This window comes from Heteronotia binoei, chromosome 1 (genome assembly GCF_032191835.1).
Source record: "Heteronotia binoei isolate CCM8104 ecotype False Entrance Well chromosome 1, APGP_CSIRO_Hbin_v1, whole genome shotgun sequence".
Lineage (NCBI taxonomy): Eukaryota > Metazoa > Chordata > Lepidosauria > Squamata > Gekkonidae > Heteronotia > Heteronotia binoei.
Genome location: NC_083223.1, coordinates 112,632,802 through 112,649,835, shown reverse-complemented (window position 1 = coordinate 112,649,835; position 17,034 = coordinate 112,632,802). Strand labels below are relative to the sequence as shown.

Genomic DNA, 17,034 nt, shown 5'->3' with positions numbered 1-17,034 from the left:
CAAAGTATTCCACATTCAACCCCTGATACCTCCCAGTTAAAGAATTCCAAGCAGCAGACTTTGGAAAAGACCTTTCTCTGCCTGAGACTGTGGAGAGCTGCTGCCAATCAGAGCAGACATTATTTTGTGAAAGAGACCAGTGGTATGACTCCATGTAAGGCAACTTCATTTGCTGTTCCCAAAGAGCAATATTTAGCAAGCAAGCAAAGTTATACTGTAGAATGAAGTTCGAGTCCAGTGGCACCTTTCAGACCAACCAAGTTTTATTCAAGGTAAAAACTTTCCTGTTGGTCTTAAAGGTGCCACTGGATTTGAACTTTGTTCTGCTGCTTCAGACCAACATGGCTACCCACCTGACTATACTGCATAAGCATTCATTGTGTCTTGTGTTATTCCATCCCAGTCTTGTACAGATACTAGGAAGTTGTTCCTTGTTACATGATGATTACTACACGTAAGTGGATGGGGATACTGGCACAAACTGACACCCATTGCACATGTGGAACACTGGGACTAGATGTGCTCCATCCGTGCATCTAACCCCTAAAAGAACAACTGTGCTATTTGTCCATTTTGTAGAAAAACAGGTGGTGAAGCTCATCCAGGGATTGTTATGCAGCTGCAATAGTATTCAATGGACAAGGAGGTGGAACTCTCAGAAAGGTTCAGGAGCTGTGCTCCTGTGAGCTCCCACTGAATCTGAGGCCTGGTCCATATACATTCTTTACTCTCTAAAATTACTTTCACTTTGTAAACAGTAGTGCCAGCTCTCCAATACACCAGTGTATTATAAGCAACTACAATTACTTTAAATATTACCAACCTGACATTCCTCAGTGATATCCAGTGTGCATGAAGTGACATAACAGCTTTTTTAATTCCAGATCTGTTCATGTTCCCCATTGCAAGATATGCAAGCGTTTTAATGAAGGACCTTCTGCCCAGTTAACTGATACAAAGGCATAACTGGGTCAAAATGAACATTCAGCAGCGCAACAAAAACCCTTTATAAAGCACACCTCTAATGATTATAGCTTCTCAAGTTATGTGCAAAAGATAAGGGCTCCTTCCATTTCACAATCACAATGCAACTGTGTCCAAGCCATTGATTAACTCATGGTCATTGTCTGGGCTGACAAAACAACATATGCTTCAGGAGCACTTGCTACATGTCCTAGTCACACAGAGGACAAAAATGTTCAGCAAAAGCAGCTAAGAGCAGTGGTTGTGACATATTGCAAGAATGTACAAACTAAGCAATATATGTAGCTGCTTCATCAATCAGAAAGTTTATCAGCGATATGATTTCACATATTCTGGGAATTCTACCACAAAGCACACTACATACAAAAAGCAGTGTGGCAATTCTGCAATGCAATTATAGGATTTTATAAAGATAGGAGCTCCTTTTAAGCACTTCTGTTGCTTTATCAAGTATTAGGCTCTCCTAAGCAATTGAAGTATGTTTTCTTCTCAAGTGTTATGCCCAGGGCCTTTTTTTGTAGCAGGATCTCCTTTGTATATTAGGCTACACACTCCTGATATAGCCAATCCTCCAAGAGCTTACAGGAGGCCTTGTAAGCTCTTGGTGGACTGGCTACATCAGGGGGGGTGTAGCCTAATATGCAAAGGAGTTCCTACTACAAAAACAACAACAACCCTGCTTATGTCACCTGTAAAACCCTTTCTGGACTGTTTTGACTTCTCAGGAAATATCAAAGCAAAATCTGAAAGAGTTCCTTGCCAGTCCCTCAGCTAATTCAACTCCCGTAAGTCTACTTCCAAAGGCAAAAATTAAAAAAAAACAAGTTTTCTCCAGTCTTTGTATAAGGCTTTTCTTTTTCAAGTATCAGTTTCTACTGGGGTTCTGTAGTGTTAGCTGCCCCTTATGTAAACTTAAAAAATTAAAATAAAGGTTCATGGAAAAGGGAGATGGAGGGGATGGTGATACTTGTCACTAATCACCTCAAACAATAACTAATGCTGACACTTGCACAATCACATCCTGAACAGCAGCCGCAATAAACTAATTGTGTCAACAAGTCAATACCAATATGGCTATTACAATCCATATCAGTGCTACAAGAAAACATCACAGTAACAATCTCTCCCCCAAACAAACAGAAGTAAGTTGTTGAGAGAAATGTGTATTAAAGAAGAGCTCCATCTTACCTCTCTCGAGGAACAGCGAACCAGTACTCTGGTTGCTTCCTTCTTTTACCATATTGCTGGGCCATAGTGGCGTTCTGAGAAGCAAATGACTTCATCATAGGCTTGCCCACTTTAATGCACAGGAACATTGGAGGGGTCCTGCTTTTCTCCTCTTTTGAAGGAAGCATATCTGAATCCAGGGAAAAGTTACAGCACAGCAAAGAGAACACAAAAGTCAGTTTAACCCCCAAACAGATTTTGAAATCTCTCTTGCGGTTTTCTTCTATGATACATCCTAGGGAATTGATATAATTACTTTAACATAGAAGAGCTGGTGTTTTTACTAAAGAGCTTCAAGTCTTAGGCTAGAGTTTCAAAATGCATGCTGCAATCTTAATATCATTTTTTCCTGGCACGTTCCTTCATTTTGACTGTATTCAGGTCATGGAAAACACCCAGCCACTCACTAGTTTCCATCTCTAGAAGTCCTAGCAATTGCAATGAGAAAAATGTTAGAACCACACAAGTCAAACACATTCATTCATAAGATCAGAAAATACAAGTCACCATCCATTCATCTAGTTAACTAAGCAAAGAAGAAACTGCTCCCAAATGAGAAAGTGGTAGCTTCCCTCCAGTAAGATTTATTTAAAAATATTCTAAATAAATATGATTTTTCCTATAAACTTCTCACTGTCTCTGTTTTCTGAGGGGAAAACACCATGGAGCCATCTCAACTCCCTGTCTTGGCCTGTAACCCACACTAAGCCTGTCCTACGGGAAGGGCATGCTAAAAATTGAATAAAATAAAATAAAAAATAAAGAGGAAATTAGGGCACACTGTTTCCCACAGCCAAGACAAATAACAGAATTGTTTCAGGATTCCTGCATGAACGGCAGAACCACTTGAAGAACTGCAGCTGAAGGAGCAAACAAGCAAGTGGTGCAATTCTAGTTTACAAGGTTATGGTTGAGCAATTGTATTTTGTTTCAGGGAATACATTAGAAACGGGAAACACACTATGATAGATTATAAATACTTCTTTTATTAAAGAAGCTGGGGACATGTTGGTATACAGCACGATGTGCTTCTTCTGCAATATTGTGAGTGAAATTCCTACTAACAGCCTAGAAATGGCAGTTCCCTCATACTGCCCTGGAACCCACAGTCAATGAACTCACAGTAGCTTTCTCACACATACAATTGGCCTTCCAGTCCAAGGATGCCAGAGACAATGTCAACAAAACATGTAGAGTTTCAGATTTCAAAGCGTAATTACACATGAAGTCATGCTTGTGTCCCAATAGCTGAAGTTTATGGCTTGCCCCCATAATTTATTAACCCTTGTAAGGAAACAATGAGGGTCAGTGACTTTTTAAAAGATGTCAGAAACCCGAGTATTAAGAATGGTAAGGGTAGGAAGAGGCCACCATTTCCCAGAATATACACCATACCTACTCAGCTACAAACAACAGAAACAAGTAGAAAGCTGCAGCTGGATACCAACCATATGAAAAACGACAATCTTACTAAATTAAATTAAACTCACTAGAAAAAAATTCTGCTTATTACATATACATGCCTATAGCAGTCAAAACACAAACAGGTTGAATCCCATCCAGCTACTAACCTGTGGGCACAAGACTGTTCCCAGAACAGAGAAGCTACTGTGTCAGCACTGTCAGTATCTTTGTGAGTGTGTGTGACAATACATACTACCCAATTCAGTTCTCTCCTCCAATTCTTCCAGACAAAGCTTGATGACTGCTCCACACATTAAATGTGAGGTTAGCAGACTCATTCTTATGTGCAACTGAACTTTATTCCTCACAGTGTAAAGAACCTGAATTAGTATTGGTTCGCATCTCACTCCACTTATATGGTACAATGTAGTGTTTCCCCACCTGTAGGTCAGGATCTATAAGTGGGTCACAAAGCTTCTCCCTGATGGTCACTCCTTCACTTTGCATTGCTCTGTCTTCATCATCTTCCTCCTCCTTGCCATCTGGCAACTATTAACTTTGCAATAGTAGCAGGAAGGAAGAGGGAAAAGGCTGGAGAACTGACAAGAGTTGCATGCAGGCTCTACCTTGGTGAGCCTGCCCCCCACCCAAATGCCTCCTCAAACTCTGCTCTGGCTGAGCCAGAAGAAGAGGAGACGACAACACAGAGGCCCACACTCTGAGGGGAAGCCTTGTGAACATTCATTCATAAGATGTGAACTAAGCAGGGGAGGGCATGATAGAAGTATAATAAAACAAACTCTCTGCTCAGAAGAAAAGACTCTTTGTTACATCTCTTTCTCCCTATGAGTGACATGTTTTATGGATGGACTTGGTTGGTTGTTGTAATGGAGAGCTCTTCATTTCCATACTCAATAAGTATTGTGTGTAGGGGGAGGGGGGTTTAAATCTGATCACAATACAGGCACTGATGAAAGTCTATAATCTGAAAGACCACTCTGAAGGAGATTAAAAGTAGCATAACAGTCACTGCTAAAGTAGTGAGCAAAAAGCTTTTGAGTAGCATCTATTCTCCTATGCATGTTGGTTTTCACCCAATGATTAAAAAAAACCACATTAGTGGTTCTAAGCTTAGATGGAAAGCAGGGAAGATTTCATAGCTTGTACTACACTACGCCCCTTGCACTGCACTGAAGATGCAAACTGGGCCATTTTAATGTGATTTATCTGCATCAGTATTTCTGCTTAGTAGAAAAACCAGCATATACTGTCATGTGTAATAAATGCAACCAATTGTGCTATCTCAGGAAGTAAAACTTGACATTTGACTATGAATTATAGACACACATTTTCCTATGTAGACTACCACCTACCTTGACCTGGATAGTCCAGTCTAACTCAATCTCATCAGATCTCAGAAGTTAAGCAGGATCAGCCCTGGATAGTGTTTGGATGAGAGAATACCAAGGTTGCTACATAGAGGCGGGGAATGGCAAACCACCTCTGAACATCTCTTGCCTTGGAACCCTAAAAGGTCGCCATAAGTTGGCTGTGACTTGTTAGCAAAATAAAGTACACATAATATCATCATGTGTTTAGTGGCTCCTACCACAACCAACTTCAGAGCTTATTCTGATGCAAGACTTTGACCTCTGTCTTGGTTGACCTGACCTTGCAAACAATATCATGTCATACTGTCTTCCACTGCATACACATGATGATTAATAAGGAATCAAATAAAGTGTATCCTAATGGTTATTAGATTGGCCACTATAGAAAATGAAAAGCTGGACTGGATGGCCACCACAGTCATAACTCTTCGCCTGTGTTCTCATAGGTGCAAAGCAATCACTATATCAGTAGTATGGTTAGTGCAACTACACTAACAATCAGGGGTCATTTTGTAGAAAAATAGGTGGTGGAGCTCATCCAGGGATTGTTATGCAGCTGCACCTACTATTCAATGAACAAGGTAGGTAGGTGGGGAGGAGGAGCGGGAACCCTCAGAAAGGTTCATGACCCTTTTGCTTGTAAAATCTTCATTGGTTTGGGAATGAGAACTAAGTGTGAGGTCTATACCTAATTGTTTATTATTCCCCTCTGTGAGCTCCTGCTGAATTCAAGGCCTGCTAACAATGAAGGGAAAATGCAGCACTGGAAGAAGAAGACGACATTGGATTTATATTCCGCCCTCCACTCAGAGCGGTTCACAATCTCCTTTATCTTCCTCCCCCACAACAGACACCCTGTGAGGTGGGTGGGGCTGAGAGGGCTCTCATAGCAGCTGCCCTTTCAAGGCCAACCTTTGCCAGAGTTATGGCTGACCCAAGGTCATTCCAGCAGGTGCAAGTGGAGGAGTGGGGAATCAAACCCGGTTCACCCAGATAAGAGTTTGCACACTTAACCACTACACCAAACTGGCTCTATTGCAACAGGGAACAAGATCTATTGCATAGATTACAATGCAGAGTTCCTTTTTTTCTGAATCTCCTACATACTTGCTCCCACAAGACTTTTCTACTTCAGTTGGGAACAAAGTATTCTTTTACATGGCTGATGAAGTGAACATAGATAACTGCAGACAGGAATGCATCACATATATACTGGAGTACCCACAACTCTCAAAAAACTACATCATCAGAAGTGATGAGAGCAGCAGGGAATTATACTACTAAAATATCTATGCTAAAATCAGATTAAAGTGACAGGAAGATAAATTCAGCACTTTCTTAAACCAGTGGTTATTTCTCTCACCAAGTTTAAAGGAAGCCTACCTTCAATCGGCACTTGGATTCTTTGCAGCAGCCACAGTCTGATTTCAGATTTATTATCTAGATCAATTTGTTGACAACCCTTTTGGTCTAGATGAGATGCCAATGAAGATGATCTCGATCCTTTATGCTCCTTTTTCTCAGGCACTGCTGAGCCAACTTCTGGCAATGGCTCTTTTCTTTCAACAGAACATGAATCAGAGCCTACCCTTTTCATTGTAAAATCTTCATTGGTTTGGGAATGAGAAGAACTAAGTGTGAGGTCTATACCTAATTGTTTATTATTCCCCTCTTCCTTGATTTTAGCCTTACATGAATCATCAGGAGGTTGCAACTCATCTTTATTTAAGTAAAATTCAATAAGCTTGTCTTTATCCAACTCCTGATTAGCATCCAAAGTAGTTTCTATCTTACTTGTTGGTGAACTGCTGCCCTTGTTTATTTCAGGCACTACATCTAGCTTCTCACAGGACTCTGAATCAATGACCTCTTTACAGCCAACTTCATGTTTTGTCCCTGATAAATATAATTCTGATTGCTCACAACTGCCTTGATTTGTTGCTCGTAGTGGCACCTCCTCAGTCAGTTTACCATCAGTGGTAACCTGTATTGGTCCCACATCTCTACTGTCTCCTTTGCCATCAGTCCAAGGTGAAGTATCTTCTAGTTCAATAAAACCACCTTCTTCCAAAAGGGAATTATCTTTGGCAAGGCCTAGAGTAACCTTATGTCCAGAACATTCTTTAGTATACTTCTCTAAATGCACCCCTTTTGAAGGATCACCAATGGTGGAGTCCCTTGATGGTTCTAGTGATACCAAGGAAGACTTTTCAGAAGGGTTAAGAAGTTCAAAATCTGTAGGTTTCTCCTTGTCTGAAAGCGTTATCAGTTTGGAATTCAAGGTGACAAAGTTATTTACTTTTGGTTGCTTCTTCTCCCTGTTCAAGGATTTAAATTTGCTGAAAGGGTTGATGTCCTTCTCAGAGGAAAGGTCTTCCCATTCACCAGGCCTGTACAGAGGACAAAGATCCTTTGGTATGTCGCTGTCACGAAAAACGGTGGATGTATATGGAGTGTTAAAAACAGGAGAAAAGCAAAAACAAAATGAGAACTGAAGCAAAACATGGAAAAATAATGCTCAACTAAAATACACTAAAACAATATTTAAACAATAAAAATTAAAACAGCTTCCTATGAAATAAAATACAACTGAAATAAATGGTAATGAAGATGGAGTGGTACCACCAACAATTTCAATATTGAATTACATGTTGTAAAAGTGGATAAATGGCTGTGTCATTATGTATTCTGTAGGCATTTGGAGGATACAAGAAGTAAAGACAGACCCTATCGGAGAATTAAGCTGCTACAAAGGGAACAACTAAACAGTCATATAATCTTGTCAAATTTTCCTATTTGCAAATGATTCTAATCCACTGATGACATATAAATTCTGTCTTGTTTAGAAGAATAGAAATTTAAGAATTAAGAGATCAAAGTTTTCAAAACCATGATTTAGCTCAAAAGGATTATGCAATTGTGAGTTCTGGAATACAAATACATTTGGGAATCTTAACACTTGGCCTCTCTGAACTGAAAATATGTCTTTATGGAACCCCATGATTCATTATCTCAATCATACCAAATTAATCATTATCAATAAAAGGACAGTGGGATGTACCCATATCATCCAAACTTGTATTCTTCAAATCAATAAAAACGTAGTCACATCTGAAGTCGTGCTTAAAAATTAACAAGGAAAGAACTTCAAAGAAACAGGGAGTTTTTGTATTAATACTGAGCTTCCATAACATCTGTGCTTTTCACTAAATTTCTACTAATATTCAAAGTTAGCTCCTATGCTGTTATAAATGGCAAAACTGATTGTGCAAATATAACTCGGTAAGCTAGCTGGCCTGAATGCTTCTGCCATTCTCAAAGACTTCAGCCAAAATCTTAACTTTGAATTTTAATAAACTGAATAAAAACTTGAGTAGATAGAAAACTGAACTAGAAATTTTTCTGGCTCCCTTACTGAGGAGCTACAAAACCAAAAACATAAAAACCTAGATACACAAATGGGCAGAAGGAAGTAAAACCAACTGATAGGCTTCATTATAAAATTCTCATATATGTCCAATCTTAGGAACATCCATGAGAAACTCTATTTATGAAGTGCATACCACAGTTCTGGATTATAAAACATTTCTGTTCTCATGTTGCACTCAATATGGCAGGTTATCATTAATTGTATATCCATTTATCAGCAGTTTTAATAAAGGAGCAATGAGAAATAATTAACAGTACACAAACATAAACCATAGACAACCCAAGGACATCAAGCTTAGCTATCTGCCAGCTCTCCTACAGGCTCCCCTGTATCATTCACTGCACTGATATAATCTGCAATACACAAATCTATAATCAACTCCCTTTAATTAACATTTCCCTGTTATAAAAACATTCAGTGCAGACAACAGCCCAGTGAAATCCAAATGCTGTACCCACCCCAACTTTTAAAAAATGTCTTTCCTTTTCATCAATTCTCTCTCTGCCTTTTACTTCCACATGAAGATGTACGCCAATTTTCATGTCTATCTATGAGGCAATAAAGTTCAAAAACAGTAATTTTTTACAATAATATTTTCATGCAACAAGACATTTGTATAAAATAGCAGCCTCCCAAAATACCCACAAGTTGCCATACTGGAAAATTATAAACTATGAGTTTATCAGTGTGCTGTTAAAGCTAATATTAATGTGGAGTGACTTGCACTGTATACAGGCTTTCATATTCAAATAAAATAAATGTATTAATTGGGCATGGGTTAGGTAATACACATCTCCTTTTTACTAGCTGTCTCGCTGCTTGTACTCCCCTATTTTGACTACTTTTTCCTTCACATCCCACTAACATGCAAACATGATCAATAAAGAACATTTCTTACGATGGCAGAGCATCCTTAATCTTCATGTGTGAGATATCGTTGTACAAAGCAATTGAAATAATCTCTTCCATAGGACAAAGGAGTCCATACTCTTCACAGCCATTCTCAATTACCAGAGGGTCTGACTTGTGAGGGTCAAACATGATGTTGTTTGGAGTAACTAACATGACCCCTCCAACCACACCCTTGAAATAAAAATGAGAATTCAGCACATCAGATCATTGTCATATGCTCATAGAATACTCGTATGTCTATTTCCTCTCCAATCAACTTTTACATACCCATCCCCTGAACTCTTTATAGTCCCCTTCCCTCTCTTAAGCATTTAAGCTATTTACCACAGTAGTGACCCCTCAGGGCAACGTTCTATTAGAAGCAACCATAGATAATGATCCAGAGTGGTCAAAACAAGTTTATCTTTGACAGACAAGGCCAAAGTTATAAAGAGGGATGCAGATGTTTAAATTTCATCCCCAACTGCAATGAAACAGAGCTTCTGCTTGTTAATTAACTAGAGTTACAATATTAAGATTTCTGAGTCAACACAAGCCATATTGGCTTATCTCACAAACCATAATGGCTTATCTCATAATATCTACTGGAACTAGCAATAATTCTAATTCATAATCAAAATCACACATAGAAACTATCTGGGAAAGCAGTGTTTGTCTGGATGTTCTTTACGCAAACATTCAGTCTAGACCAAGGTGGGTAGCTGTGTTGGTCTGAAGCAATGCTGCAAAGTTAGAGTCCAATAGCACCTTTAAGACCAACAAAGTTTCATGCACACAAAGCTCACAGCCTGAATAAAACTTTGTGGGTCTTAAAGTTGTTGTGGGACACTAACTTTGTAGCATTCAATCTAGACCGGTTAGTTTTCAGATTCAGATAAGGTCCAAAAGAATCCTGGCATAGAGGTTTCCTATAATGGCTGAATTCATAAATCAGTTGAGGTGTTAAAGATCTAGCACAGAAAGCATCAGCTAAATTAATTACCAATCATTAAATTAAAGCAAGCTGGCACAACCAACTCAGCCTATCTACAGTTCATGGAGATCTACAGGTGGTTTAGTAAACCCCTCAGTTTTTTGCTGTGTAGCTGGGATGTAAAAAGAGGGTGTTGTCCTGCACTACAAGCCCTAACAAAGGTTGTGGGCCTGCATGGGACTTGATGGATCATAATATGTGCTTACCTGAATGAAATAGTACAAACGTGAACTTCTATTCTGATTCAAACTAATTTACTCCTTATGAAAAAGCTGTCAATTTTTTTTACCTTGTTTTCCTACATTCTTTCAGGAAACAGTTTTATAAATTTTCCTCAAACAAAGGGAGTTCTTTAACAATGCTATTTTATTGAGAAACTCATTTCATTAGGGTATCTTGAAAAGGAAAGACTGCAAGTCAATTTGATTAAACCAAAAAACGACAATCTTTTGAATTAGCAAATTGAATTTATTATCTTTCAAAGAGTTTGCTAATGGTAATAGCGATAAAAAGGTAAAGATAGTCTCCTGTGCAAGCACCAATCATTTCCAATTCTGGGGTGACGTCGCATCACAGCGTTTTCATTGCAGACTTTTTTACGGGGTGGTTTGCCATTGCCTTCTCCAATCATCTACACTTTCATCTACACTTCCCCAGTCATCTACACTTTCCCCCCAGCAAGCTGGGTACTCATTTTACCGACCTCAGAAGGATGGAAGGCTGAGTCAACCTTGAGCTTCCGCTGGGATCAAACTCAGGTCATGAGCAGAGAGCTCAGACTGCAGTACTGCAGCTTTACCAGTCTGCACCACAGGGCTGTTAAGCAATACAAATTCTGTATTTGTACTATATAGGGATTCTACAAACCATCTTGCTGTACCCATAACAACCATCTGTGACCGCCACCCCAAGACCTCCGCCATTAGGATACAAAGCCAGCTGTCAAGAAGGAGACACAAGGTCAAACACTCCCTCTGCCAGCAAAGCTTCCTGCACCAGTAAAAGCTAACCTGTCAGAAGAGGGACAAGTGGCCATGTTCACCTTTCTTATTGCAGTGCCCTGTGCTGGGTGGCTTGCTGTGGAGAGAGAAAGGTGGGGAAGATTTGCTTCTATGGAAGAATATGTTACAATCCAATATATGAAAGCAAACTGTCGTCTACCTTGCCATCTGTGAAATATCGACAATTCATTTTTAAAAATTTGACAACAGTTGGCTCATCCTCTTCTGATGTGGAAGACAGGACTCTTTGGATCGGTCTGCAAGCCCTTCTTGCCAAGTCAGCATCCTTGAAGAATAAGCACAATTACTCTTAAATTTCATGCAAATTTATATTTCACCTCATATAAAAACATGAAATTCGGCAGAAATTATACCAGTTATACAGAACTTGTTTTCCATCTGATGAAGGGATTTATGTGACCTGAACCACTTGCATACTGACAATGGCAAACATTTGTAATTTACAAAATCACAAAAATTGCTCCTCTGTTACCTTTCAATGTTATACCTGGTTGAAGGAAAGCTGATGTTACCAGACTATTTGCTGAGCTAAATGATAAAAAGGCAAAAGATCAAAGTGATATGGAAAGAAGTCTCTGCCACAGCTCCTTTCCAGGCCACCACTAACAGTCCTGGAAATTAGAGCAATGCTTGAGTGGGAAGGAACCACAGTATGGATTCCTCCCATGTAATTTTGGTCTTCTAATGCTACTCATCAACATACAAAAGGACGGTTCTGTAATCTCTCCCCACATTGCTAATGCTGATGTATGAAGGACCTACGAGTGACTGATATCCAGAACTAAATTTAAATCTGTTGTGATTGGTCTTTACTTTACAGCAATCATATCTTGAATTATTTATTGAATTATACCTCAGCTCTTAGCCCAGATATGATTCTTGGGGTGGGAAGGTTTATAGGGGATCCCTGTGCAAATCAAGCTGCTTTTTCAATGTCCCATTTTCACATTCATAAAAAAATTATCCAGTCCACATGGAAAGTCCAATTCACAGCCTTGTATGCATGGCAATAGCTAACAGTAGAAAAAGTAATCATAACAAGTAAACTCTTCTAAACATCCATAGTTTTGAGGAAATGAAACTGTGATGCCAAAGATAGTTACACATGATTAATTATTTCACTAATTTGTCTCAGGACAAATAAAACCTATGAGAATTCTTACCAGAAGTTTATCATACTCTGCATCTGATGATGAGGGTGAAACAGGAGCACCAGGACTTAGAGAAGCTAGTTTTCCAGCAGTGGGGACAGAATCAATATTTGGCACATACAGAATCTACATCAAAAGAAACAAAATTCAATATACTATATAACATAAATATTAGGTTATCAAGATCTATCAACAACTGTGAAAATAACCACTTCAGATAACATAATTTTAAAGTACCAAACTAAAAGTATACACAAATGATAGCCTGACTAGATTCTGTCTATGTAGACAACTCGTTTTGGATGAGCAAGCTGTTTCTGGAAAGGTAACAATTCCCACCTTCATACATGCTGCACTCAGATTCATGTAGTGAATTTTCAACCTACTGAAAAATCAATGGTCGTTTTCGCACTTAGCGTTTGCTCCCCTTATTCCTCGGCGCAATTATGTCCGGATCATTTTCCTCGTTTTCGCACATTGCCTCTTTAGTGGAGTCGCTTTCCATGAAGCCCCGGCTCAAATCGTTTTTGCACTAGCATCGACTTGAGTTCGATGCCCTGTCAATCATTTTTTTTTTAAGTGCAAGTCTAATTGCGTAACAACGTAAACCGCATCACGTGTGCCGCTTCTGCTTATGGAGTGGCTGCAGCTGTAGTATCCTCCACAGCCCTTTATGTATTAACAGAAGCATTCACAGTGGAGAATCCCAGCACTAGATTCCCCCCCACACACAAATTCCAGAGTTGCGTGTGTGTGTGTGTGTATGTGGCAGCTTCTTCCTTTCCCAACCTCGCTCCCTCCCGGGTGGTGAAGCTGGGATTTCCTCCGCGCTCTTCCCCCTCCCCGGCTGGCGCTTGCAGCCACAACGGGGACCTGACTGACTCCTGCTGCCAGAGCTCCCCCCCCCCGCCCCATTCTTTTCTTCCCCTTCTGTGGCGTGTGTGAAGAGCGACCTCGCGTCTATTTTCCGGAGTTGCGAAATATCGCAATAACGAAGAGAGAGAAATCGAGGGGTTTTTTTTTTTGTGTGTGTGTGTGTGTGTGTGGCAGCTTCTTCCCTTCCCAGCCTCGATCCCTCTTGGGTGGCGAAGCTGGCATTTCCTCCGCGCTCTTCCCCCTCCCCGGATGGCGCTTGCAGCTGCAACGGGGACCTGACTGACTCCTGCTGCCAGAGCTCCCCCCCCCCCGCCCCATTCTCTCCTTCCCCTTCTGTGGCGCGTGTGAAGAGCGAGCTCGCGTCTGTTTTCTAACCGAGCGGAATGTAGCCAGGGTGGAGAATGCAGGACTCCAACTTCCCATTTTATACATGGCGATTTTGTGCAGGTCCAGAAATGCTGGTGGCACAGCTGAGGGAGGCATTGCCTTTTTAAAACACACACACATGAACGCTTTGGCCCACGCCGGCACTAGATTTCCCCCCCCCCAACAATGTATAATGTATAATGCAATTTCGAAGTTGCGAAATAACGCAACAGCGGAAAAGCAACCTCACATACCTGCCGCTTCAGGAGGGTTTTTTTTTTTTCTATTTGTTAATTTCGAAATATCGCTATTACGCAAGAAAGATGAAGTTTTAAAAAAAATGGCCGTGCGGGCACTTTTGGGAAGCGCCGCGAACGGCTGATGATTGGCCAAGGGGGTGGATGGGGTGGGAGGACGGAAAGGGAGAGGGTGACGCCCACAAAGCAGTCGATCCGGCGTGGATGGATTTCCCACAGCAAACTCCGAGGAGTGGATCCAGTGTGGATCCGGAGGTTTTCAAAAACTCCGGAAGGAGGTGGATCTAGATACTCCGGCGTGAAACCCCTGCAGCACCGGAGCAAGACGCAGCGCCAGAGCAACAGGTGCGAAAACCAGGAAAAGATCCGGAGGTAAATGGGGTGCTACGCCGGAGTAAACGCTAGTGCGAAGACGGCCAATGAGATTTTAAAAGATGTAACTGGATGCACATTTTTATCCATATCACAGGAACAGACTTGAGAGAGGTGATGTTCTCCTCACTTCAGAAAACACACACATTTGGAAAGAATACAACACTGGGACCAGTTCTTCCAACAAAATGAGCCTGATAAATGAACATTAAAATCACTCCCCTGATGAGTCTTAGTGACCAGAATTCAGGTTGAAGTGAACCTTGGTAGAAAGAACTCCAGAATCAGCATAATACATTCTGCACGGCAATGTATTGCAAACTGTTCCACAGAACCCTGGGATTCTTTAGAAGTTTATTAATGGAGCACAAGCTAATGACTATTATATCACTTTCTCTGTAACTGCAATCACAAGCAAGTTTACAATATAATCTATAATTTAATTCATATGAGATAACAGTTCACCTGAAGGTGTATTTTAGAATGCCATAGCTGACAGAATTAAAAGTGTCCGCCATATATAAAAATCTGAAAAACTAGGAGAGCCAGACTAAGATTCTATACTTTAGGAAAGTTCAATAGGAGTTTATGTTGCTGCAAGACAGCATCATCCTAAAACTGTCTTCTAGGCTTACAAACTCAAGAGAAATAGCCATGTTAGTCTTTAACCTGCTGCCTTTCTGTTATTTGCCACACAGATTAGTTTACTGAAGCATAAGCTTCTTCTGTGGGCAACAGCTTTTTTATCAGATGCAGAAGTGAAATCTCATTCGACTGTTGAGAAAATATGAGAACTGAGGAAAGAGTGGGTTAAAAGATCATGAGATGTAAGAGATACAGGATATGACATTTCTATGTAACATTTCAACCCACTCTTTAAAAAAATTCCACTGACTAAAATTTCATCATTTCAATACTAATACTTCAATACATCTTTTCAAAACCTGACATTAAGGTACCTGATGAATCTCCTTTATTTCTTCTAGAACTATCTAAAGTCCCAAATGGCATTACCCTCAAACCTCAGTCCCAGCCTCTGAGTATAGGTACACTGAACTAGGCAGGCAAGGCCAATATTCAGACTATCCAAACTACTGGAACTGGATTGCTGATTCCCTGCTTCACTTGCCTCCCTGCTTCACTTGCCACCCAGCTACAAGAAGTCAGAAGTAGACTTGCAATAAATAACCACAATGACTGTACATCTCAGGAGTTTTAGAGACAGATTTTTTTAATACACTGCATGCAAAATACTAGCATATGTTTGAATTGAAGGCAGACAGACTTTTCCCATGTTCCTCTCCATTCCTGTACCCCCCCCCCCTTTATGACTCCTCAAAAGATCATTCCTAGGAATCACAGGCTCCATGAAGAATCATATGTTTCAGTGGCCTGGAATGAGAAGGAACAAAGACATTAAAATAAATTCCTGTCCTCAGCAGGACTGTTTGAAGAAGCAACATCTTATCCTTCCTTTCTCCAGCTAAAACTGTGCTGCTATTCCTTCTTGTATATCCTGCAACTCTGAAAATGATTTTGCCTGGAATCAAAACAGGCTGCACAGACAATAGGAACACAGGAAAATGTCATGTCCTATGCAAGAAATGGTGAGAATTCTGAAACCCATGAGAATTCTGAAACTCATGATACTGGATCTACCTGGAAGAACGTATTTTTGATAGCAGGGAGCACAACAGATCCACAGACTTTTGGCACAATAAATGCATATCTAAAATCACTACCAGCCTCCAAGCACTTATTATCACTTCTATCATTGTGGTTGTTTCAAAATGATTTCAGAATTGCTGTGTTCTGTGATCATTTATCTAATCTTTAGCAGCTGGGGATTTAGTCTTAATGTAATTACCTGGCCTGGAACAATTGTGTGTGTGAAAAGCTTATTGAGTTCCACAAGTTTATTTGGAGTAATATTAAACTTCAGTGCAATGCTGTTTAAGGTGTCTTGGCTTCCAGCCTGAATAACAACAACAAAAAAGATTAAATGTGTTGTGATCACACACTAAGCTCCAAAACACAAGTAAACAGCACAAAAGATTAGCAATTCTCGTTTTTATGACACTATAATACAGTTTCTTAAAATAATTATATAAATACATCACAAAAAAGCATATACTAAATATCTCTTTTCACAGACTTCATTTACAACAAATTTTCAAATGAAATTGTACAAACGGCAGTCTTTCTGGTGTTATTTTAAATTTGTATTTTCAGTCTGTATTGTTTCATTTTGTCTGTGTTGTTTCATTATAGTTTGTTGTTTATATGTTTTGTTTCATTATAGTTCATCAACTGTTTGCTTAAAAACAAGAACACTTACATTGTCTACTTAAATTTTAGAGCAGAATCAATTTTCTAAGCACACATTTTGGTCTGCTCTATCCCATTGTATATTAAGGCATATACCAACATCAGAATAGTCTTCGATGCAGCTGCTATGCTAGTTCAAACACAGAAAGGCTTGTGTTTGACCTCTGAGAGTCACCAAAGATACAGCCTGCACATACAAAGATGCTTTCACACATACTGAACACACTTTCAATTTATGTTCAATCCACTTTGCAACTGGATTTTACTGTGTGAAATAGCAAAATACCCTTGGCAAATGGTCACTGAAGTGGATTCAAACTACATTATTTAACATAGGTGAG

At 39.9% G+C, this 17,034-nt stretch overlaps 1 protein-coding gene across 2 annotated transcripts in view; it reads right to left on the bottom strand.

Moving 5' to 3' along the window:
* Window positions 1-17,034, bottom strand: part of NCOA7 (nuclear receptor coactivator 7) — a 115,247-nt gene that overhangs the window by 22,353 nt on the left and 75,860 nt on the right. The window contains exons 5-10 of one of the 2 annotated variants that reach the window (XM_060238854.1): window positions 16,233-16,340; window positions 12,507-12,620; window positions 11,483-11,608; window positions 9,335-9,519; window positions 6,390-7,429; window positions 2,173-2,341 (exon numbers count right to left, since the gene is read on the bottom strand). In XM_060238854.1, the coding sequence (XP_060094837.1) occupies window positions 2,173-2,341; window positions 6,390-7,429; window positions 9,335-9,519; window positions 11,483-11,608; window positions 12,507-12,620; window positions 16,233-16,340 (1,742 nt within the window). The remainder of the gene's footprint in view (window positions 1-2,172; window positions 2,342-6,389; window positions 7,430-9,334; window positions 9,520-11,482; window positions 11,609-12,506; window positions 12,621-16,232; window positions 16,341-17,034) is intronic. The other variant, XM_060238862.1, reaches the window with a different exon arrangement.